At 56.1% G+C, this 24,312-nt stretch overlaps 1 protein-coding gene across 1 annotated transcript; it reads left to right on the plus strand.

Moving 5' to 3' along the window:
* Nucleotides 1-23,654, plus strand: LOXL1 (lysyl oxidase like 1). Its single transcript, XM_007110823.3, has 7 exons — nt 1-1,477; nt 15,172-15,280; nt 18,063-18,200; nt 18,689-18,845; nt 19,434-19,529; nt 21,131-21,246; nt 23,328-23,654. Exons 1-7 carry the CDS (start codon nt 334-336, stop codon nt 23,332-23,334), a joined length of 1,767 nt encoding a protein of 588 aa, XP_007110885.2. The 5' UTR covers nt 1-333; the 3' UTR covers nt 23,335-23,654.
* Nucleotides 23,655-24,312: the final 658 nt, after the last annotated feature.

The following is a 24,312-nucleotide window of genomic DNA, read 5'->3' on the forward strand; positions in this document are numbered from 1 at the left end:
GTTGCTTATTCATTCAGAGTGGGAAAGCGCCAGCCCCGCGGCCAGCCAGTGCCGGGCTGGCCATGTAAGGCCCCCAGGCGGTCCTGCCTGCCCGGTGCCCTGCAGAGACCCTCGTGCAGCCCTGGGCACCACCCCTGCCCTGCCCTGACCCCTTGGCCTCGAAATGCTGTCATCGGAGGAGCCGTCCCGCTCGGGACAAGGCCAGGATGGACAAAGCTAGAGCTGGGGCAGGCAAGGAGCCGTCCTGTCCTCGAGGCCGTGGGAAGAGAAGCACGCACAGGGGGCCACTCCTGAGAGCCTCTCAGTCCACCAGGCCTCTGCAGAGGGGCCACCATGGCTCTGGCCCCAGCCGGTTGGCAGCTGGGGGCCCTGGTGTGGGGCGCCTGCGTCTGCGTCCTGGTGCACGGGCAGCAGGCGCAGCCAGGTCAGGGCTCGGACCAGGGACGCTGGCGGCAGCTGATCCAGTGGGAGAACAACGGGCAGGTGTACAGCCTGCTCAACTCGGGCTCAGAGTACGTGCCCGCGGGGACTCAGCGCTCCGAGGGTAACTCCCGGGTGCTGCTGGCGGGCGTCCCCCAGGCCCCGCATCGGCGCAGCCAGGGGGGCCTCCGGCGTCGGCAGGCCCCGTCGCTGCCCCTGCCCGGGCGCATCGGCTCGGACACCGTGCGCGGCCAAGCGCGGCACCCATTCGGCTTCGGCCAGGTGCCCGACAACTGGCGCGAGGTGGCCGTCGGGGACAGCACGGCCATGGCCCGGGCCCGCACCTCCGTCTCCCAGCAACGGCACGGGGGCTCCGCCTCCTCGGCCTCGGCCTCGGCCTCGGCCTTCGCTACCACCTACCGCCAGCCGTCCTCCTTTCCGCAGCAGTTCTCCTATCCGCAGGCGCCCTTCGTCAGCCAGTACGAGACATACGACCCCGCGTCGCGGACCTACGACCAGGGCTACGTGTACTACCGCAGCGCGGGCGGCGGTCTGGGCGCAGGGACGGCGGCCGTGGCCTCGACGGGGGTCATCTACCCCTTCCAACCCCGGGCGCGCTACGAGGAGTACGGCGGCGGCGAGGAGCAGCCTGAGTACCCGCCGCAGGGCTTCTATCCGGCCCCGGAGAGGCCGTACGCGCCGCAGCCGCAGCCAGCCGACGGCCTGGACCGCCGCTACTCGCACAGCCTGTACAACGAGGGCACCGCGGGCCTCGAGCAGGCCTACCCCGACCCGGGCCCCGACGCCGCGCAGTCCAACGGCGGCGCCTACGGCGGCGACCCCCGCCTCGGCTGGTACCCGCCCTACGGCAACATGCCACCCGAGGCCTACAGCCCGCCGCGGGCCGTGGAGCCGCAGCCCCCCTTCCGCGTGCTGGAGCCTCCCTACCTGCCGGTGCGCAGCTCCGACGCGCCCCCGCCGGGTTCGGAGCGCAATGGCGCGCAGCAGGGCCGCCTGAGTGTGGGCAGCGTGTACCGGCCCAGCCAAAACGGTAGAGGTGAGTACGTCCCGGCGCCCAGGCCCTCCTCCATCCTTTACCGAAGGCTCTCCCAGCTGCTAAGTAAGGACCCCCACCCTCCTCCCCATCGGCAGCCCCAGTGCTTCCCACCTCCCGGCCTTCGCCCTCTCCACGCATCATCATCGGTGCCAGGATTCGGCCAGGCAGGCCGGGGCTTTGACTTGGGGGGTAGGGGGTGGAGGGACTCGACAGGCTTTGGAAAGAGACACCTTCCAGACCTGGCTTGGGTCATCTGAGGACAAAGTAAAGGAGCCCCTCTCCCGTCCTCTCCCTCATACCCATCAGGGCATGTCCTCCACTCTTGGAGGTGCCCCTCTGCCAGCCTCACAGGGTGAAGCAGGGAGCATCAGGGTGAGAAAGGCCTTAGGGGACGCCTCTGGAGGTGTGGCAAGTTCCCGGTCACTGGGCATCTGTGAGCTTGGCCTGAATGAACAGGAGGTTAGAAGAGAGATTCTGGGCTGACAGGAGTGCAGACTAGACAACCCAGAGTTCCTTCAGGGGCACACTGCAAGGCCCAGACTAGAGAGGCGAGTGGGGCACCAGCCTGGGCACCGAAAAACTTACTAATCGAGACAAGTAATATTTTAATGCATTTTTAAACCAAAAATAGTGCAAAAAAATGAACAAGATATCAAAATTTTAAATAGAATCAGTTATGGTGCCATGCCAAACTGTATTCAAGCCTGAGGCAAACTGAAAAATCAGCAATACTGATCGTCTTTATTTGAAATTTTGATGTTTTGTTCATCACAGATTTTTTTTTGCATTAATTTTGCTTTTTAAAAATATTGCCTGAAATGTTACTTCTCTTAGCTACTGAGTTTTTAGACGCCCTCTTAAATTTTGCACCCCAGGCCAGGGCCTCAGTCACTTCACTCAGTTCACCCTAGTCCTGGCCCTGGGGGAGAGTCCCAGGAGGCAGCTGTGGACAGGGGTGCAGGGGGTGTTGAAGATATGACCTAGTCTTGGGAAAGCCCAAGCCATCTACACACGAGGACTCAGTGGAAGGGGCAGCCTTTCTTCTTCAGATGAGCAACTCCACATATGCTGATAGCAGGCGGGCTACCTTGGCAAGGGCTCACTAGTGATCTGGCCAGGGCTGAACGGCCATTGGTCCTGCTGTCCTAGAATTCCCCTTCCTGCTTCTGTCTCTGCAAGTCCAAAGTCAGCTTTGGTCAAGGTTTTCCATTCAGTCCCCAGTGCATATGCGTTCCACCCCAGCCTTGCCTCTTTCAGGCTGCAATTAATACCCTGATTCTTTACTCCTGACTCTCTGGTCCACAACAATGTTTCTGTGCCAGGTGCACCAGGTGAGGGCTGAGCACTGCAGGGCTCAGGGGCACAGGTAGTGCACCCCCAGCCTTTGCTCCTCTGCCTCTGTCCGCACGGGGTTGCTTCCTTGTCTCCAGCCATACTGACCTTGGGTGAGAGAGGCTGCCGCTGGGGTGCAGGGGTGGGGACTCCCGTCTCTCTAGGGGCTGCTGGAGCCCAAGGCTAGGGGAGAGGAGTGTCCACACTGGCAGTACTCACTCCCTCACATTCAAGGCGTAGCACTCAAGTTGGGTGCTGAATCCCACTTTGAGAACCTGCAGGAGCTCAGGACAGGAGCTAGATGGAAGGCCCTTCTGTGATGTGATGAAGGATGCATCCTCCTGCCACCGTGGCCTCACCCGCATCTGATCCTCAGGGCTTGCAGCATCCCTGCTGCAGGGTGTGTTACAGCTCTGTATCAACTGCTCCCAGAGCTTCGTGGAGGAGAGCATGTTTTACCTATAGGCTAAAGTTTTGTGTTGGCTTTTCTTAGAATGCAAGACCGCAGAGTGGGGCTCAGCCAGAAGCGCTCCACCTCTGGGCAGAGGAGAAAACCGAGGCCTCAAATAGCACTGCTGGTAGAGCCAGGCCTTTTACTTGACATCTACACCCCAAGCCAGTGGGTTTTCTGAGGTCCTTCTTTAGCCTCTCAGTTCTTAAGGTTCAGAGAGAGACTGGCCAGAGCAAGGCTATGTTTGGAGCCGGGGGTGCTTGGTGCTTAGCAGGGCCTCTGGCCATTGTCCCTGAGCCCCAGTGTTCAATTGGGATTAAAGACATTTCTCCTCAGAACGCAGTATACTAGATGCCAAGCTGAATCCAGGCCCTGCCCTGAGGAAGGAATAGAAAAGGGGGCACCTCAGTGCTGTGATTGGGCAGGCACTAGGGGGATGGGTTAGGGGACCCAGGGGAGGGGCCTTCCCAGTGGGGGGCGCTAGGAACTCAGGGAGGACTTCCGAGAGGAGGAGGTGCCCAAGATTTGCCACAAGCTGTCAGCACCCTCCAAGTGCCCCTTCCCTCGTCATGGGGGGAAGGTGTGGGGGGGGCGGTGCAGGCTAAATCGGGGCTCACAGAGAGGCCAGAGAGGGAGCAGTACCTTCTCCCCCATCACTTGTTCCCCTTCCCACCCTGCTAGGCTGGGACCATGGAAAATCCCGGTTTGGGGAAGGCCAAGCCTTGTGCTTGAGATCAGACCCCCAGGCCTGGTGTGGGAGTCCAGAGCGGATTCTCCGAGACTGACCTCATTCCTCCTGGCCGCACACCCAGGGGTCTGAGGCTGGGCGCTGGCAGCCCGCGTGCGTGTAGGCGTGGACGTGGACATGTCCTCACAACACCAAACACATGTGCGCACCACCCACGTCCTCCACGTTTGGGCAGTTTCCAAGTGCCTGTCCAGAGCCTGGTTTCTTCCTTGGGTGCCTGCACCCCCTTCCCTCCCACCCTGGGGAGGGGGGCTGCCCAAGGCCTCCTGCAGTACCGTTGTCTCTGAAACGTGTAACAGGAGGGAAGGCAAGGAAACAGAGGCCCAGGTCACATACCTGGTCTGCCTGTCACAGCAAATCCGTGCAGAGGCCTGGAGGGTGGCTGCCTGCTTCCCAGCCCCCTGCGCTGTGCCCCTCCCTCTCCCAAGCTGGGCCCTCTTCTCCTAGCCTCCTTGTCCCTGTTCCTGCCTCCTCACAGCCTCAGCTTCTCTGAGCTGGTGGTATTGGTGCAGACTAAGATGACTTCTGGCCCTAGAAGACCATGGCTTTTCTCTCAGGGCCTCCCCCTTACACCCTCAGCCTGATTCACTACCTCTGGCCACCCTATGAAAGAAACGTGGAGCAGCCACCCTGGCTGTCCTCCCAGGGCATCTCTGATGGCTATGCCCACCTCGCCTGGTGTGGGTCCTCCTTCCCTGTCCTCACACAACCAATCGGAGCTGGGACTGCCTCCTCCCTGGTCCCTTCCAGTCCATCCTACGCATGGGGCAGATACACCCTTGCATTGCTGACCATATTACTCTCCTGCTCAAGAAGGCTCTGTGGCTCCCAAGGCCTTCAGGACAAAATCTCAGTGCCTTAGCCTTTTGCACCAGAACCTGAGGCACCTCCTTCCTCTCCTCTCCTCCTTCTCCCTCTCTCGGGCCTCCACAGCCCCCATGAGGATCATGCTGCTCCTAGGCCTAGGTGTTTCATGTCCCTGCACTCACACAGGGGTGTTTCTAGGGTATGTCCCTCTCCATCCAGCCTCCTGTACCCAAGAGGCCAGATGGGGCCCCTTAGTCCCTGAGAGCAGCCCTGGCTCCCTGCTGCACCCCCTACTTCCTGCCCCCCTGACTCAGGATGCCCACCCACCTCCACAAGGCTTGGAGTAGATGCAGGGAAGGACAGAGCAGGCCTGGCCACCCAGAGCTTCCAGAGTTAGAGCCCCCAGGCGAGGTGGATGATGACAACCTCAGCCATTGCAGAGGGGCACTTGCTGAGCTTTGTGGCTTGAATGTGCAATTTCATTCACCCGCACAGCCTCCTAGAGAGGTGGGGATTATGGTCCTCTGGTACAGATGAGAAAACTGAGACCTGGGGAGGTCTCACAGCTGGATGCAGCCGAGCCAGAATTCAAACTGAGCCTGTCATCTCTGCATTGCACTGAGTTGACCCAGGAGGACCCTCACACCACCTGCAAGCCAGTTGGGGCAGGACTTGGGCCTGGACCTCAGTTCCCCGAGCCACCTCCAGAGGGATAATTCTGTTAGCATACGTTGGACATTTTATACATCATCTCTTAATTTCCACAGCAACCCCACCAGCCAGATGCAGTTATCCATCCCGTTTCATAGATAAGGTGACAGGCTCACTTGCTGATTGTCACATGACCTCTTAGTAGTGAACCCAGAATTTAAGTCCGCATGACTCCCCATCCTGAGTTCTTAACCCCCATGCATTATTTTTTTTTTCTAAATTTTCATGTATTAAGGCTTACCTTGCACATCCATTTGGTCATTCAGCAGATACTTGACTCCTTCCATGTTCTGGGCACTGGTTGCGACAGAGTGAGATGAAACAGAGAGTGCACAGCTTTGAGCACCTCCCCAGTGAGGTGTTAGCGTGAAGCCTTGTCATTCCCACTCTATGGACTCCAGAACATTTGTTTAACAAGCACATCTACAGCACCTGACACTGTTCTTGGAGCTTTACAATTAGTCGCTTAATCCTCATAACAACGCTCGGTATTGTTATTACCCCCATTTTGCAGATGAGGAAACTGAGGCCCTCGGAGGTTAAGCCCAAGGTTGCATAACTGGTGACTGGTGGAGGCAGAATCACAGCTCAGCATCCCTCCTTCCTTCCCAGAAGTTGTCTCAAGTTGCTCCTTCAGAAAGAAAGAAATGGAGTCTTCAGGCCTAGGAAGTTGGGGTAAAGGGTCAGACAGCTATGGAGAGAGAGGGACCTGGGTCCTCTTGTTACTCCCCTGTTTGGCAATGGAAGGTCACTAGTGTCGGAACAAACAAGTCGTGTCCGGGGCAGCCTCATCGCAGGCAGATTTCCTGTCTCCTCTCGTATCATTTAGTTGCAAGGCCACATCCTCTCTCCCCTGTTCTCAAACTGGACCATCCCTGCAAGAAGAGACAGCTCCCATTTTAAATAATCATAATAGCAACTGATATTATTGAACGCTTAATATGCACCAGACACTATGCCAAGCATTTTATTTTTATTTCCTCGTTTAGTACCCACAAGGGGGAGGGCCTCGTTTATCTCCTCGTTTAGCAAGCTTGTGAGGTAGATGATGTTATATCCCCATTTTACAGAGGAGGCAACTGAGGCTAGAGAAATTCAGTAACTCATCCAAGGTCTCAGAATTCATCAGCAGCCAAGCTCAGACCCAGGCTGACTCTCTCCCCCACTGAACCATCCCAGCCTTCCCTCTGCTTCTGCACCTCAGGGAAGGGCATGTCTCCGCGTTCATTGTTTCTCTCAGGTCTAAACCCCCTAGGACACAAAAAGTTCGATTTTTTTTGCCTTGAGTTCATAGGCCCCACAGAGCCTTTTGGGATGGTGGCTGAGCAGGGTGGGGAGTCCTTCGGGACTTACAGGCACCAGGCTACTGCCGCACCTGGCCCGGGAATTCTGGTCTTTCGTCTCTCCTTCCTCTCTCCCCACCCCAGGGACCCCCATCTCAATCTCCTCTCACCTCCAAAGGGGCACTTCTCCCTAGTAGTCCCAGCCCAAGTCCACCCCACTCCTGTCCAAGCCAAGAGCACATGGAAAACTCCCCAGGGCAGTGGCTGGAATGGCAGGACAGGAAGGGCGGGGGGGGGGGGGGGGGGGGGGGGAGGAGCGGGTGGTCCGCCCAGGCAGCCCACACCTGCTTCCAATTCTGTGCCTGGCATTCCTGCGGAGTAGCAATCCGCTTGGGAGGAGGCTGGAAGGAGAGGCTAGGTCTCGTGCGTCCGCTGCCCTGCCCTAACAGCCTCCTCATCACAGGCGGCTAGACCCAGAGGGCCTTTTTGTCTGGATTCAGGATTACAGGGCCGGGGCTGCACCTGGGTCCCTCTCCCCATTACTGATGGACACCCAGAAACTGGGCATTTAGGTATCACCTGAAAATGGGAAGAGGGTGTCAGAACACCAGAGCAGGAAGGTACACAAATGCGGAAGTCGAGGCCTGAGGGGCCTTTGCCACCAAAGTCTCAGGAGACAACCCACCCTTCCTCCCCTTTGTGGGCCAGCTGGAACCATGGGTTTTCCAACCCCAAAGCTAATCCTTTTTCAAAAGAAAGGGCTTTTGGATCTGTCCCAGCCTCTGCCTGATAATGAAGGCTGTGCTCACACAGGCAGTGCCAGCAGACCCTTTGTGGGGTGCCAGTATTTGTGCTTGTGCTTGCTGAGGGCGTACAGGTGCCAGGCCCTGAGCTGGGTACAGGGAATTCAGGGGCGCCCTGGACCCATCCCTGTTCTCACTGAGGTCTCAGCCCAGCAGCAAGAGACCAGGCAGGCAGGATGCCGCGGCCCAGACCCACTTCCATCTCACCCAGCTCGCCAGCTCTCAGAACACGCTGTGCACCAGAGACCTGGGCCAGCAGCTGGGCGGCAAGCAAAGGACAATCCCACCGTCCCCTTCCCCCAGGGGCTCTCGCCTGGCTGAGGAGAGCAGATATCATCTCATGAGGAAATTCAGCCATTCAACAAATATTCATGGAGTGCCTTACTTTGTGCTGATGCTGGTCTAGAGCTGGGTATTTATTAGTTTTAGAAAAGAGACAAAATCCTTGTCCTTGTGGATCTTGTATTTTCATGGGTAAACATAATAAGTAAATAATAGAAGGGGGTAAGTACTGTGGAAAAAATAGAGATAAGTCAGGGAGATCTGGAGTGTTGGGAGAGGTTGCAAAGGTAGTCAGGGTGGGCCTCATGAAGGTGACATTTGAGCAAAGACTTGAAGGAGGCAAATGAGTGATCCATGCAGCTATCTGCAGGTGGAGCATTCCAGACAGAAGAAACAGCCAGTGCAAAGGCCCCAAGGCAGGAATTCCCTGGGGCTTTCAAGTGTGTTCCAGTGTGGTTAGAGCAGCGTGGCATGGGTGTGGGTGCATTACGGGAGACACGTCAGAGAGGCAACTGGGTCCAGACCATGGAGAGCCTTTAGGCCACTGTGAGGACTTTGGCTTTTACTGTTCATGCATTGGGGAGCTCCTGCAGTGACATTTAAACAGGGTCTCTGACTGCTGTGCTGGGAATGGACAGTGCGGGGGCAGGCAGGGGAAGTCTGAGAGGAGGCCGGTACAGAGATCCAGGCGGAGATATCGGTGGCCGGGCCAGGGGTAACAACGGAGGTGGTGGGCAGTCAGTTTCGGGATATATTTTGGAGGTAGAGCTGATGGGGTTTCCTGATGGATTGGATGTGGGGTGGAAGGGAAAGAGAGGGGTCAGGCATAACAGAAAGGGTTATGTCCTGTGCAGCCGAAAGGGTGAAGTTGCCATAAGCTGAGATGGGAAGGCCATGGGCCGAGTGGGTTTTGTAAGAAAGATAAAAAGTTCAGGTCACTGTGAAGGGTCTGAGGGGCAGGGAGGGAACCCAGGAGACCGTACGATCCTCAGGGGCTTCTGGAGGTGGAGAGAGGGGTGCTAAGCAGGGCCTGCAAGGGTGGGCTGGCAGGAAGGTAGGGGCTGTCTTCACACTGGGAAGAGTGTGAGTGAGTGAGGTGAGCAAGGAGGTGGCAGAAGGCTTGAACAGAGAGGAAGGCAGCTTACCTCCCCAAAGGTGAGCGGCAGCCTCCTCCCAGCTCAGCCCCAGCTACTTCCTGGGCAGTTTGCTCAGTTGAACAAACACACATCCCCTCCTCTGAGTCCGGTCCTGCCACTCAGAGGAGCAAGGCCATTGCTGCCCGTGAACTGCCTCTCCCAGCCTGGTGGGGGCAGCAGGCCCGTGCTGGAAGAGGAAAGAGGGAGGAGCACCGGGTGGTGGCAGAGGAGGGCCTACAAGCTAGGCTTTGGGGCCTAAAGACTGTACCCGATAAGGGTGTATGTGCATGTGTGTGTGTGCGTGTGTGCGTGTGTGTGTGTGTGTGTGTGTGTGTGTGTGTGTGTGTGTGTGTGTGTGTGTGTGTGTGTGTGTAGCAAGGAATTCCGGGACAAGGGCGCTAGGGGTCAGAGGCCAGTGGCAGAAAATGTCAGTTGTGTTAGGAGCTGCCTACTGATCCTTAGGGTTAAGAGATCTGGAAGGCCAAACCACAGAAGGCTTTAGCTGCCACTCTGAGAAGTCTGGGCTTGATTCCGTAGGTGATGGGGAGCCAATGAAGGTTCTGGGCCGGGCTTTATGACCATCCTAGCTCCTTTGTCTGGGCTGTATTGCCCTTCATGGTGGACCGCAGCAGATCCTGCAGCCACCTTGCCTGCCTGCTCATCACTCAGATGTGGCACTGCCAGGCTGATGCTGACAATTTAATGTCCTGATTATTAGTTAATAATTTCTCAGGACCCAGAGCGCTGGCTCCCGCCCTGGAGGCCCTCCCAGCTCATCTTTATTCAGGCCATGTTCTGTGAGCTTTCCGCTTTCCCCACCTAGGGGCTCCTCTGGAGTCTGGCCGCTGGAGCCAAAATATCCCGCTCTGCGCATATTTCATAACCCACTGACCGGTTCCTGCTGGACATTGTTTATCCTCCAGCCCCAGGCTCAAGAGATTAGGGCTCTTTTGAATTCTATTTTCCTTCATCTGCTTCTTGTGAGCAGGAGGCCTGGGGAGGAAAGATTTCAAAGGAGACGAGGTTTAAGGAACCCACAGAAAAAGGGAAGCCAAAAGGAAAACAGGTGAGGTGTGGGCAAGAAGCAGGAATGTAACCTCAGACCCTCCACTCCGGGCAGCCGCCAGGAACTGCTGAGCAGAAGGGAACAGATTCCTCCTAAAGCAGGAAGGATTTAGGTCAGACGGTGGGAGAATTTCCTGGCAGCTAAAGTATCGTCTGCAGAGGTTGTGAGAGGTCTTGGGCTCTTGCCCAAGGCTGGGGAATGGACTGAATAGCTCCTGAAAATATTTTAATCTCGAAGTGTTTATGGAGCCATCAAAACTGCACTCAAGGGGCAGTTAGTCTAATCTCCCCATCGTCTACATGGGAGACTGAGCCTAAGAAAGGGAAGGGACCTGGACAGTAGGGCGTTGGGCGAGATGGCAGAATTGCCTGCTGGAGTCTTTCCCACAAGAAGGCCCCGGCTGAGTCCTGCCAGGGAAGGGGAGGACAGTCCTCGGCTTCCCACGGGCTGGCATGTGGGCCAGCTGGCAGCTCCAGGCCCAGCCTGGGTGAGGTGGGAGGACATCGGCCCCGCAAGAGGCCTTGTGAAGGGGCCCTGGATCCCCCACAGAGGAAGCTCCAGGGGCAGAGCAGGAATGCAGAGTGCGGGTGCTTGTCCCTCAGCTCTATGTCTTCAGTGCCCTGGAGGGTCTGATGGGGCCCCCCAAGGCTGAAGGGCTTCCTCCAGACCAGAGGCTGCCTGCAGAATGGCCTTGGGACCCGATTCACTCACATCCAGCCCCTCCCCAGCCAAATAGCCTGGCTTTGGTCATCCCAGGGGTCTTTGCTACCCTCTGACTCAGTGTCCCCCCATTCCTGGTCCAGGCTCTGTGCAGCCTGAACCCCCGTGGTCAGCACGTTGCTTCTGGGGAAGAGTTCTCACAGCGGGCCGGCCCCAGGCTCTAGGGCATGAGTGAGGTGGAGGACAATCAGGCTGCATAAATGGAAGCAGTGAGGCCTAGAGAGGGGCCAGGCCCACCCAGGTCCACGCAGAAGGTCTGTGACAGCAGGGTAAGAAGTCTGGCTCCTGCCTACCTCCTGGGCATGGAAGGCAGGATGCTGATGGTGACCAGGCCTCCCTGGGTAGCCTGAGCAAGACCATCCACCCAGACTTTGAGTGGTCGGCCCCATCCGCAGGGGTCCATCCCTGGGAGACTGGCTAGATGGGCCATGGTGGTTGCATACTGTGGAATCCTACTAGCAATGACAAGCAATGAACTTGACATATCTTTAAAGTTTACATTGGAAATCAAGAAACAGAATGAGACTATAAGACAACGTCATTTATATACTCCAAGGATACGTACCCACTTCCAACACACTGCAGATTTTACACAGAGGCACAGATGTTCAAAGATATGTCTGAGGGTCAGGGTAAGGATAAAGGTTAAAAAAAATTAATTACAAGAGGGGCCTTGCATAGACCAGGTTAGTTTGTTAGTTTGCTCTGAAATGAGAATTATGATCAATTCAGTTCTCTGCATTTACGAAAACAGGAGTCTCTGGGAAAACTTCCCACTGGAACCTACGTTATAATGTCTCCAGTGCCAGGTCCAAGGGCTGGATGACCCCGTATATTCTGGATAAGAGATCCCAGCCCCCCAACACACAAAATTATATCCCATGACTGATGGTTCTCCCTGCCTTTGAGTAAGCTTTATCCTCTCTCCAGGATCTTCCTTTAAAATGCACACTCCTTGGGATGGTGGGGAGGGGAGGGGAGCACAGGTCTGGTTGTAACCGGACTTCACCCAACATTGGCCACCCTGCCCGGAGGGCCTGGTTGTACTCCACAAGCCAGAGACAGCAAACTGGTACCCTACATCCACAAGCCCCCACTCAAGCCTTCCCTCATCCTCCTTCCAACATCACACAACCCACCCACACACCCAAGCCCCTATGGAGGGGCTGAAAGCCCAAGCCTGCAGGCCTGGCTGCTGATGGAATGCCTCCTGGGATAGCAGTGGAGAAGGAGGCATTGTTCCTTCCTGGGAAAACATACCAGCCGAGGGAGGGGGTCTGCTGTTCCCAGGGACCTCTGCAGGGATCCTGAAGGGGGTGGGGGGGACCCAGCCTGAACTCCCAAGGCTGCTCTCTTTTCCAGCAGCTTACCCCAGGGCAGTGAGGGTGTGACAGGGGTGGAGGGCGGGCCAGGGGGAGCTGGTTAGGGGAGTCACAGGATTCCTATGATGGTCAGAGATGCAGAACAAAGAACATAAAATAATGATCAGGGTGATTCCATTTAAGTTCTGGAAAAGGCATAACATCTAAAGTGATTAAAAAAAAGATCAGTGGTTACCTGGGGAGGAGGGAGGGGGGATTTACTGGGAAGGGGCTGGAGGGAACTTTCAAGGATGATGGAAACAATCCATAGCTTGATTGTGGTGGTAGCTACACCATGTATACATTTGTCAAAACTTATCAAACTGTATGCCTAAAATCTTTGCATTTGACTGTATGTAAATTATAACTAAAAGAAATCATTTTTATAAAAAGAAGAATAACAAGTAGAGTCCTGGAAGGAGGTTGGGACCTAAGAGCTCCTCCTGGGGCTTCCCTGACTTGCTGTGTGACTGTGGGCAAATTCATTGCCCTCTCTGAGCCTCCGTTCCCTCCAGCATCTCTGTGTGCCCTGGTGTCCTGAGGGAGACAGGGTGAGGAGCACGCTCGTGGATGATTGGAACAGTAAAGTATGAAGCCACTAATCATTAAAGAAGCCTGCCTGACAGAGACTGACTGCCTAACGGTCAGTCAGCCCTGAAGCACGGTGGGTTGCCCCACTGAGGGGGTGAGTGGGGCCCAGGCCCTGCCCTCAGGGAGTGCATAGTCTGGAGGGGAGTAGACACAGGTAAATATGATAGAATCTAATTATAGATCAACACAGATCTAGTAGTGAGACAGAAGTGTGTGCAGCTTGGTATGTCACTGCCAATCAGGGAAGACTTCCTGGAGCAGGAGGCACCTGCCTGAACCTGAGATTCCTCCACAGTAAAAGGAAGATGGTCATCTTTGGCTCAGTATAGGGCCAGGATCAGGACTCAGTATGTGATCATAGCCGGGGTGCAGTCAGAGGCCAGGAGTGGTACCAGCCCTTGCTGGCCCTGAATACCCCTGGCCTCTTAGCTGGCTCTTCCAGCTTCCCTGGACTGCATAGCCAGCTCATGAAATGGCCTAGAGAGGAAGGGTCGGGCCAGAAAAGCTTTGTAGAGCCATCTGTGCAGTGTTTATTGAAACCAGGCCTGGGGTGGGGGGTGGTAGGCCATCTGGTGCCAAATGCTGGGTGTCATGAAGCTTCAGGCCCAGCTGACCCACCACCACATGTTGCTGAGGGAAAGGCTCTCTGGTAATGGGAAAGGGGACCATTCCTGTCTTCTTCACCTCCCCCCTCCCCCCAACACAAGCTTCTAGGGACCAGAGGGTGAGAAACAGCTTGATACAGAGGTGGCCCTTGCTTTCAAGGCCTGAGGATCCCTTGGGAAATGACTGCAGGCATTCCTGGGGGCTTGAGTAATGGGGCCTAGGCTGGCCAGGACAGCCCCCATCAGCCAGGAGCCACCTCATCCTCACCCACCCTTGTGTTCCAAGCTTCCTCTTCATTCCGAGTAGGTGAGATCACACCGGCTGCTCCTGCATGAGGCCAGGGCCCCAGGGCGAGCAGGGGTAGGGTCTGGGAACCCCAGGCATGTGTTTGTGAGGGGTGGCGTGTAGCAGACACCTCTGGGAAAGGCTTAGAAGCCAGAGTTCCCCTCCTCTGCCTCATCTTCTGGACCTATAAGCTGACAAGAGGGTTTTGGCAGCAAGAAGGGGCTAGAAGCCTGTCTGCATGACTCAAGCCCCTTCACTGTGCCTGCCCCCCAAGAACAGAGGGCTTGAAAGAAGCCAAGAGGAACTTACAGCTTCATTTTATCATTTATCTGCCAGAATCCCTGCAGCCTGAGAGGGGAGGGTACATGGAGGTCCAGGCCCATTCCCGTTTAAGCTGGTAGCTGAGCTGAGATGGAGCCCAGGGCTCTGGAGTCCTGCCCGCCTCCCACCGCACCACGTGCCCCACCCCTTCCACACACCCAACATCAAGATCTTTCCTTCTTTATTCCATGTGGATAGGGTCTGGACACCTGAGTTCGGTTTCTGCTTATTCCTAATCATTCTCACTGGGACTAAGTTATGTACGGGGATGGGGTCGGGGTGGGAGGAAGAATGGACAGACCCCTGGCTCTAGCTTAACCTGGGGAACAAGTGATCCAGGGGCTGGAGCAGACTCCAGACTTCCCCTGGGCACTGGGCCCTGGGCCCTGCAGGGCAGGGAGCCAGGCCCTCCTCAGATTGGAGGCCTGAGACTGCAGACAGGGGAAGGTGTGGTCAGGTCTGGGGGCCAATGACAGGATGAAAGGAATCCTGAGAAGGGCGGGCTGGGTGCCTAGGCTGAGAATCCTGCCCGGTCAGCAGCCTGCTCTGGGGACATGTTTTCCTGTGAGCCCCTCCCTTCCTCATCACCCCCACTTCTGCCAACCACCGTTCACCTGGCTCTGCCCAGGAGCCTTCTGGGACCCACCTGGGGTCAGAAGCCCAGGGTTCTCTCTTGGCAGTTCACAAAGAATGCCAGCTGCAGGGGTGAGAGGAGCAGAGGGTGTCTGGGGTCTGGTGAGCAGAGGCCTGGGAAATAAGGACACCAGGGGGAGTGTCTCTGTCAGGAAATTACTTGGTTCACTCAGACCTCCCTCCAGGCCCTTGTTCATGCTACTCCCCCTGCCGAGAATACCCTTTTGTCTTCTCCTGCTCTCCAAATTCCACCCAGTCTCCCAGATCTGGCTCATGTCCCAGGAGACTCAGCCGTCCCAACAGCATGGAATTCCAGAGGTGAGCCCCTGCTCCCTGACCTCGCTGACCCCACACCTGAGCCTAGGGAGAATGGTTCAAATCACCCACCTTGCTCACACTGGGAGGCTTCCAGGAGGAAGTGACAGCCTGTGTAGAGGAAGGAGAACAGCACAGGTCATTTGGGGTTGGGGATGCCTCTGGGCTTTAAACGTGACCAGCCTGACCCTCCTCAATGCCAACTATTACTCCCTCCCCGCTCTCTCCCTCTCCCCACTCCAGGTCTCCCTGACTTGGTCCCGGACCCCAACTACGTGCAAGCATCCACTTACGTCCAGAGAGCCCATCTGTACTCCCTGCGCTGTGCTGCAGAGGAGAAGTGTCTGGCCAGGTAAGGAGATGAGGATGAAGCATGGACAGTCCCCAGGAGTCACCCAGGACCTGTGTTCATGGCGGCCAGGCTGCCTGCAGGCTGCACGACCCTGGCCTCTTCATCGGTGGGCCTTGCCTGCCCCAAGGCAGTCAGGTGGGGAAGGGAATGAGAGTGATCCAGCATTTCTGTATACATCACTATATGAGGAACTTAATGGTATTTAATCTTCACACCAGCCCCAAAGGTCTGTGTTGCCCTGTCAGTAACTGAGGAGCAGTGAGAGGAACTAAAACCTTCAGATCTGAGGTGTCTCATGAGAAGGTTCCTTGTGGGGAGCCCAGGGAAGTCTTATAGACGCCTTCAGGATAGAGGGCAGGATTATGGAGCCATCTCCACAGAGGACAGGTGTGGGTTGTCCAGCAGGGGCTGTGGGCATGGGTGACAATGAGGCCTCAGTTATGTGTTGCACTAGAGAGAAGGGAAGGACACCAGTTTACTTGAACCCAGGAGGTGAGCACAGCCAACTCTCCATTATTCCTGGGTTATTCTGCCTCTTGCAGAGCTTGCCTCTGAATTTATTGACAGTGAATGTTCTGTTCAAATATGTATGCTTTGGGGACATCTCCCTGCACTAAAAGAACTAGTTAAAGATTATATTGACCTACTTCTTTTGTTGACATCTGTCTATGTTGAAAGGTCCTATTTTTCTTAATTATTTGCTTTTTTTAAACATTTGAACTCTATTTACTTTCACTTTTGAGTATCTGGGAAGCCCTTTAGAATCTCAACATTTTCTCACTAATGAAACCTCATCCACTGCCCCTCAGAATAGCTGACCACAAATTGTTATCCATCTGTAACAAGATAAGGAGCTTGCACTGGAATGTAACTCAACTCACTGCTTCCTTCATCGAGAAAGTCTTGCTTCAAAAAAAAGAAGTATCAACTGAACTAGACAGTGTGATTCGTGATGTAGTTGGTTTACATGCTGGTGCAAGTTCCTTACCTCACAACAGACTGGCAACAAACAGTGTGCAAACTGGCAACAGTCCAGGGACCACACGTGAGTTCCACTCAGTCGGCCTGCTCACTCAGGTCTTGTCCCTGGGGAGAGAGCATAATGTACTGCTCCTGCTACAGTTCCTCCAGTGGGGAGGAACTCAGCCTCCATGGCCGTCCATTGAGGCCGAGTTTTGAGGAGTTTGAGTCAAAACCAAACTGTTATTCCATTTTCATGGAATACCCTGTGTGCCCACACCTGAGCTCCCAGATGGGCTGGGGCGGAGGCACTGGGGTTCCATCCCAGGGCTATCCTGGTCTAGCTGGAGAAAGTGGCCTCTTACCCAGAACCAAGTGACAGGGAGTGGAAGGAGAGCTAGAAGGAGCGGTTGGCAGGCTGGAACTGTGGGCGGCCAGAGGAGGGAGAGGTTGGCAAGGGCTGAGGCATCAGCGGAGGTTGGGTGTGGGATACAGACCTAGAAAATGCAGCAGAACTGAAGCCTTGGAGCAGCAGGGCCCTCGGAGATTATCGAAAGTGTGGACTGCAGACCGGTGCCAGTTCACAGACAGCAGGCAGAACTCAGATGAGGGAAGGGACTTGCTCCAAGTCTCACCACAAGTTTGTGGCCAAGCTGGGCCTAGAACCCAGAGCCTAATGGTTTCCCACGGTGTGCTGAGCCCAACAGAGGGGTAGGACTTAACTGAACAGAGGGAAGGAGGATGTTTTGTTCCAACACAGACAAAGACAGATTCCAAGCCTCCCTCAGACAAGGCCAAGGGCCTTACATCCTGGCAGACAGGAGCCTACACTGCCTGTTGTCCAGACATCCTCTAAAAGAGAGCTAATCCCCATAACTGGCCACCTCCTGCCTCTAGCCTTAGGGCCCAGACCTTAATGATTGCCAGGGAAGTGCCCCTGAGTCTGGCCAAGACAGCTGTCCACAGTCCACTGAGGAGGAAGGAGCCTTCAGCTAGCCCTCCTTCCTACCTATGGGATGTGTGATGTGTGTCCCCTCACTGCTGCCCTTCAGTTTTCTCTCTTTTCCCTTCTTTCCTCACAAGGCCCATCTCAGTTGGCAGTTGGGGGTCAGCAAGTGAATTATGAACAGGCAATCTACACCAGACCAGTGCTTCCTGAGCAAAAAAGGGCAGGTCGCTGGCCCTGAAGCCACACAATCAGGGAGAGGTGGCCTACTCACACTGACCCAGCTCAGGATGTGTATGGTATCAGGGTGTGTTGTAGGCAGCACTGTTAGATCTCACAGGCAGTCACGATTCCTCTAAGTGGGGCAATCAAGGCAGACTTCCTGGAGGAGAGGACCCAAGTTGGGTCTAGGAGGCTGGGCGAGTTCTGGGTCAAGTAAACGGCACAGGCAAAAGTACAGATTAGTGAAAGAGTTAAGTCTGTTTGGGAAACAGTGTTTGAAGCTGGAACCCAGGTGTAGGGGGAGGGAGAAGGTCAGAATCTCCTGAATAGGGCTATTTTATAAAAGCCCTCCGAAGATTTTGATTTGCCCCCACCCTCAGGGGCTGTCCCCAGCTGAGAGTCACCTGCAGGCATCAGGGACCCTCAGAGGGACATTATCAGGCCAAATGCTGCTTTAGAAAGACTCCTTTGGCAGCTGCCAGCCACATGGCAGAGGCCAGAAAGGAGGGGATGGCCCACAGAGAGGAGCAGAGGCCTGAGCCTTGGCTGCAGGGCAGGGGTCAGATGTGAGAATCTTCAGGAACAAGCCGACCTATGCTGGGTGTTTGCGTCTGGTACCCAAGCCCACTCTGGTCTCCCCGCCTGTCCCCACAGCACAGCCTATGCCCCTGAGGCCACCGACTACGACGTGCGGGTGCTGTTGCGTTTCCCCCAGCGCGTGAAGAACCAGGGCACCGCAGACTTCCTTCCGAACCGGCCGCGGCACACCTGGGAGTGGCACAGCTGCCACCAGTGAGTGGGCTGCCTGGCCCGCCTCCTCTTCTGGGCCAGGGCCCTGGGCCTGAGTGCCCCTTCCCAGGAACACTCCGGAGGGGCAGTGCTGGTGGGAGGGCCCCGTGAGTTGTTTTCTGCCAAGGATCCATCACTGGGGCAAGGATTTCTCAGAGGAGCCTTAGCAAAAGCCGCAATGGAAGATGGGACACAGAAGGACCGGTCTTGATAGGGGACGGAATTATCTAGAATACAGGGCATCACCCAAGGGAGGCCGGTACAGGTGGGAGCCCAAGAGGAAGTGAGGGGTCCTGAGGAGGTGCCCTCCTAGGGTGACTGGCTCGGTGAGGACACCAGAGATGCTGCCTGTGGGACACAGTGACCAAGGAGCCCCAGGAGCCCTCAGGAGGTGGTGTCACAGCAGGGTCACCTGGGCCCGTCTCAGGAGGGGAACAGGCTGGGAAGCCAGCGGTGACTAGGCCCTCTTCTCCCTCTTCTCCTGCCCCCAGGCACTACCACAGCATGGACGAGTTCAGCCACTACGACCTGCTGGACGCAGTCACAGGCAAGAAGGTAGCCGAGGGCCACAAGGCCAGCTTCTGCCTGGAGGACAGCACCTGCGACTTCGGCAACCTCAAGCGCTACGCGTGCACCTCTCACACGCAGGTTGGGCTGGAGAGGCAGGGCAGGGGCTCTGAAGGACGGAGGGGAAGCCCGCCAGGGATGGGGAGCCTGAGCCAAGCTAAAGACGGGCTAATGCCAAGGCTCCTGGCCGCTCAGCTCAGAGAGTGCAGGTCTTCTTGCCAGTCCTGAAGCCACCAGAGAGCCCCTCGGGGACTACCCTCCACCTCCATTCCCAGGGGTGTCTGCTCACGGAAGGAGAGGAACATTCCAACGAATTCTGGCCGGCATGATATTCCATTTGCCTAGCTGTCCACCCAAATCCATCTTTCTGTCCGAACATCCAGTGTCCATCTATCCTGGCTGTCTGTCTCTCTATCCATTCCTCCATCCATCTCTCCCAGGCATCCCCCCACCTTCATTTCATCCGTCCATCTGACTATTATATCTGTCATCTCTCTGGTCCATCCACCCAGTGGGCTTAGGATGGGGCAGACCCACTCTGAGCAGCTACCCCAGGCCAGGGTCAGGATGAATCACAGAGGAAGGAGGGCCCCAGGCTGCTGAAGTGGGCATGGGGTGGCTTTGAGGAGTGCACAGCACCCCAACCTCTCTTCCTTTCCCTTCTCCTAGGGCCTGAGCCCAGGCTGCTATGACACATACAATGCAGACATCGACTGCCAGTGGATTGACATAACCGATGTGCAGCCCGGGAACTACATCCTCAAGGTGGGGCCCCTGGTTGGAGGCACTTCTCCAGCCTGATGCTCACCCTCGGTGTCCCCGCCTCTGACATAAGCTTCACCTTCTGGGCATATCAGCTGATGATGTCCCTGAGGTCTGCACTTCCCACCTGAAGGTTTTAGCCTCAGGCAGACACAGCCTCTTCCCATAAAAACACCGGGGAACCTTCGGCCCAAGTGTGGTGATCCTAGAGGAGGTGGTGACTCTGTCTTCCCTAAGCGGCAGAGGACTTGGAGAGCCATGGGGTCCATTCCCCTATCTGTGGGCAGGGCAGGCTCTGTGCCTTCTGGGAGAGGACACTGCCCTCCCTGAGAGAGACCCTCAGCTCCTCATAGGACCCCTGCAAAGCCAAGGGCACTTGTGACCAATAGTTCCTTCTGGCCTGAACCCCTCCTCCATGTACACTCACTCCAGTGCCCCGTCCCTTGCGGAGACAAGTAGAAGAGCACGTTAAGGACACACAGCCCAACGTGGAACATCCATGCAGGCTGAGCGGGGGCCGGGTCATCATGACCTCACCTGAGGAAGACAAATCTTAGCCTCCTCTTTGCAGGTGCAAAGCGAGGGTAGGGCTCACTCTACGAGGCCCCCTGGGCCCACTGCTCTACGCTGGAGTAAAGGAAGAGCAGAGAAGGTGGGCCTGGGAGGTGGCTTTAACCTGCATGAGGACGGGCTGCTGGGTGGCTGCATTCAGAACACGGCAACCTGGAAGCAGTTGGTAGCGCCCCATCCTGAGCACCTCTCAGTGGGCTCGGTGGGGCCTCTGCTCAGCCTCACCCAAGGGCCAAGATTGTCAAGGGTATTCTTTTCCTTCCCTTATTCATCCGCTCTCAACAAACTTGTACAAAGGCCTTTCTGAATTCTAGGTTCCGAGGATTCAAGACACATAAGTAATGCACAGTTCCTGCCCCTAAGGAATGTAACTTAAATATAACATCATTTCCTCTCTTCTTAAATGTTCTGCAAATAAGGCTGGGTGTAGCTCACCCCAGCGAAGCCCTCCCCTATCAATACAGCATTTAAAGGATTTCCTTGTGTCCGGACAGCTCCTCTTCAGACAGGTTATGCTTGGGTCATCATCTCAGTGAGTGTCAGGTGCCTTGGGCTCCAGGGCAGGAGATGCTACCTGGCATCAGACAGGCCTTCCACGGGTCACCTAGACAGCCATGCGAGGTGAAAGGGTGCGAGCCTTGGAGTCAGGGAGACCAGGCATGGGATCCCTGCTCGGCCCCTCACTCACTGCTGGGTTCCCTGGGGCAGTGGCTCTGAATGCCCCATGCGGGGCCCCCTGGCCTGGGCTCTGACTCCGGGGAAACCTATCTTCCAAGAAGGATGATCCAGTGATGCTTCCTTTGACTATGAGCTGTCTCTCTCTTCATTCCTCTCTCTGTCTCTCTGCATCTTCCCCCGTCTCTCCATCCGTGTGTCTCTGTCTCTGTGTCTCTTGGTCTCTCATGGTCTTTCTCCATCTCCCTGTCTCCCTCTCTCTGGCTCCTCTGTGTCTGCCTCTCCACCTTCCCTGGTGACCAAGTGAAGCACAGCCTCATGAGCAAATCCCTTTTCCTTCTGTTCCTTTCCTTCTTCAGGTGCACGTGAACCCAAAGTACATTGTTTTGGAGTCTGACTTCACCAACAATGTGGTGAGATGCAACATCCACTATACAGGTCGCTATGTTTCTACAACAAACTGCAAAATTGTCCAGTAAGTGCTCTTCCCCCAACTCTCCGTACCCCAGCCCCTCTCCTACCTACCTGAGGAGCAGGCAGGGCCACATGAAACACGTAGGATACCTGCCCTGTGGGTCACCCTGATGGCCGCACACAGCTGCGGCTGGACCAGCCCCCAGGCTGAGCAGGAGGAGCCTCGTCCGTGCCCACCCCAAGCGGAGTGCTCAGGCTGCGGGCATTGGTCCGGGCCGTGGCTCCTGATCTCTCCTCAAGTGGAGACCAGCAGCAGGCAGCGTCGTTGGGTGGAGGGGCATGGGCTCCGCATTCCTAGTTCTGGGACTCCCTCGCTCTGTGACATCGGGCACTTCACCTCGCCCTCTGAACTACTTTTCTCTTCAACACTTCCCACGCAGACTTGTGAGGAGGATTTAAAGGCCTGACATCAGCGTGTGTTCCAGGACCCCTCACACTGGTGCTCAATGAATGGCGGCTGTGTGATCATTAGTGTCCGTTATCAGGTGGATTGAATTAAACAGTCTCAGATTAGAACTGATTCTGGTTGGAATCACTTCTAACAGTCATCAGTCCCTGGGCCCAGATGTGGAGGGAGTTGATAAACTCCCAGGCCTTTGGCACGTGGCGCCTCAGCTGTTGCTGCCCGGACTGGCTGTCCTCAGCCTCTCTCCTGATTCCTCACATGAAGTACTTTGCAGAGGGACCCCCCCTGCTTACGAACTCATTAAAAACCCCATCCCACTCCATGTGAATTTTAAATGCTCGATCAGGTCAAAGCAACTCTTTTGCATTTAAACAATAAAGAAAAAAAGAGTAGTCTCCTAGAGCTTTAGTCCATCAGCTGAGGAACAAATGTCAGGGATTCCAAGGCCCAGAGAACCATCTTTCCCCAAACATGTCTGCTTGTTAATGGTCGATAGGTATGAGAGGTTTAGGCTATCACCAGGGTCAGGGCTCAGTGTGTGACCAGGATTAGGGCTCAGTGTGTGACCAGGATTAAAGCTCAGCATGTGACCAGGGTCAGGGCTCAGTGTGTGACCAGGCTCAGAGCTTGGTGTGTGAGGGCTCAGTTGTGTTTAGAGATAGCCCTTGCACCCTTGGCTGCTACCACTAAGCTAATGTTCACAGCCCTCCACCACACTGGATCAGAATTATCCAGGTCACAGAGTATGTTTGAAACAACTGACTCCCGCCCCATCCCTGGCAACTTAGCCCTTCGGCAGGTCTGGGTTTGCAGCACCTTCTCGCTCCTCAGGGCTTGTCTTGTTCAGCCATTAAAAATCCAGGAGTCACCTAAACGGGAGAGGTTTTCTGGGAGGCAATTCTAGGGAAGGAGAAGGAGGGCAGGAGGAAGGGAGGCAGGGCATACAAGGGCTGAGGGGTGCAAGGGAGGTGGGGAGCCTACATGCCCTCTTGTCCCCCCTGCTGCTGGGAGAGGTACATCCAAATAGCCTCCCACTTCCCCAGGTGGCACCATGAGCTGGGCCCCTCAGCAGGGCGGACAGAGAAGTTGCCCTGCGCCCCCCTCCAGCTACCCTGGGGCCTGTGGGCGCAGGGCATGCCGAGGCCCTTCCTCCCGAGCCCTTTACATAAGTGCTTGGAGCGGCTCAGGTCTCATTAGTGCGTCTCCTCGACCCTGACCACAGGCGGGCAGCTGGGCCAGCGCACAGGAAGCCGGACGGAGCGTTTCCAGAAAGGCCACGGGACTGACGCCTGTGGGTTTCAATCATGTTTCTGAAGAGGAAAAAGGAGGCCTTTTTTTTTTTTTTCAAAAGTACTGAGTTAGAGAAAACAAGAAAGTATTTCCAGACAGTAGCAGCTCTGCTAATGGCCTAGAAAAGAATCTGGAACTCAGGGCATGGGGAGGGGTGATGCCGAGACCGTGCCCTGCGTGGGAGTCCATGAAACCCCTCTTTTTGGAGCCCCTTTTCCTGAGCCCAGATTACTGACGGAAATGGAGGCCCGTGCCTGCCCTCCCCCTTGGGATCCAGGCTGTGGAAGGGAAGCGCTCAGCTGGGGAGGCAGTGGGCACCTTGCTGACAGTTGAGCAAGGGGCCCACGCCTCAGCCTGCCTTTGACCTGCTCTCTTTCTTTCCTTAGATCCTGATCTAGGAGAGGGTGTGCAGATGGCCAACCTCCCCACCTTCCAATCCCCAGGCAGCCTCCCGCCAGGACAAGCCCAGCCCAAGGGGCCCAGCCACCACCCACAGGCAGGGGCAGCTGGACGCTGGGAGCATCCTTCCCTGCCCGCCTCAGGGAGCGAACGTGGACCAAAACCACAGGGATTCCGGATGCCAGGCCCAATTGTGTACTTAACTCTCCCCTACAACGTGATTTTGTTGGTTGTTGGTTTTTATTTTTTATATTTTGGCCATACCACAGAGCAAGATTGCCCAGTCCTGGGCTGAATAAAACAAGGTTTTTCTACTCTGTGGTTCTGCACGTAGCCCGCCAGCCGGGTTGGCCAAAGCTAGGTTGGGCTCAGAGGACATCCTTGGGCTTCGTCCTTCCCTAGCAGAATGTGGAAAGGGCAGCCACCACCGTCTGAGGACCACAGCTTGACCAAGAGGGCATCAAACCCACTGTGGAAACCCCACAGGGTTTATCTCAGGGCCCAGCCTGCTGCGTGGGAGGAAGCCCACATCCTGCTGGGGGAGGGGCCCTGGGTATCTTACCCTCCACCACCACCCGCCCTGCAGCCTCCCACTCCCACCCCCCTGCTCACTCACAGTCACCCACTCCACCTGCCACTTGCTCCCTTACTCTCCTATTGAGTACCTACTGAATGCCAGGCCTGTGGCGGGACTGAGCACACACAGGAGAATCAGACACATTTCCTGCTCACGGCGGGGCGGATGCGCCCACCAGTGTGAACCCCATACCTAGTGAGACAGCCTCTGGGGGCAACCGTGGAGCCTTCATCTGGGAGACAGCGTCTCCCAGGAAGGGAAGGGAGAAGAGTTTACTTGGGAGAGGCGGATGGGGGTGGTGGCCCTCTAGCCCCTGTCCTGGCAGTGGTACCCCGAGCTCCTGGACACTGGATCGGGGCAGGGAGAAGCAGAAGGGAGGCACCTCCCCTGTTCCT

Source organism: Physeter macrocephalus, chromosome 11 (genome assembly GCF_002837175.3).
Source record: "Physeter macrocephalus isolate SW-GA chromosome 11, ASM283717v5, whole genome shotgun sequence".
Taxonomy (NCBI): Eukaryota; Metazoa; Chordata; class Mammalia; order Artiodactyla; family Physeteridae; genus Physeter; species Physeter macrocephalus.

Bases quoted from the DNA above. Each gene is read 5' to 3' on its own strand.
- LOXL1 (XM_007110823.3), top strand. From the start codon at position 334: ATGGCTCTGGCCCCAGCCGGTTGGCAGCTGGGGGCCCTGGTGTGGGGC. The intron at 1,478-15,171 runs GTGAGTACGTCC...TCCCCACTCCAG, and splicing joins GCCCAGCCAAAACGGTAGAG to GTCTCCCTGACTTGGTCCCG. The intron at 18,846-19,433 runs GTTGGGCTGGAG...CCCTTCTCCTAG, and splicing joins CGTGCACCTCTCACACGCAG to GGCCTGAGCCCAGGCTGCTA.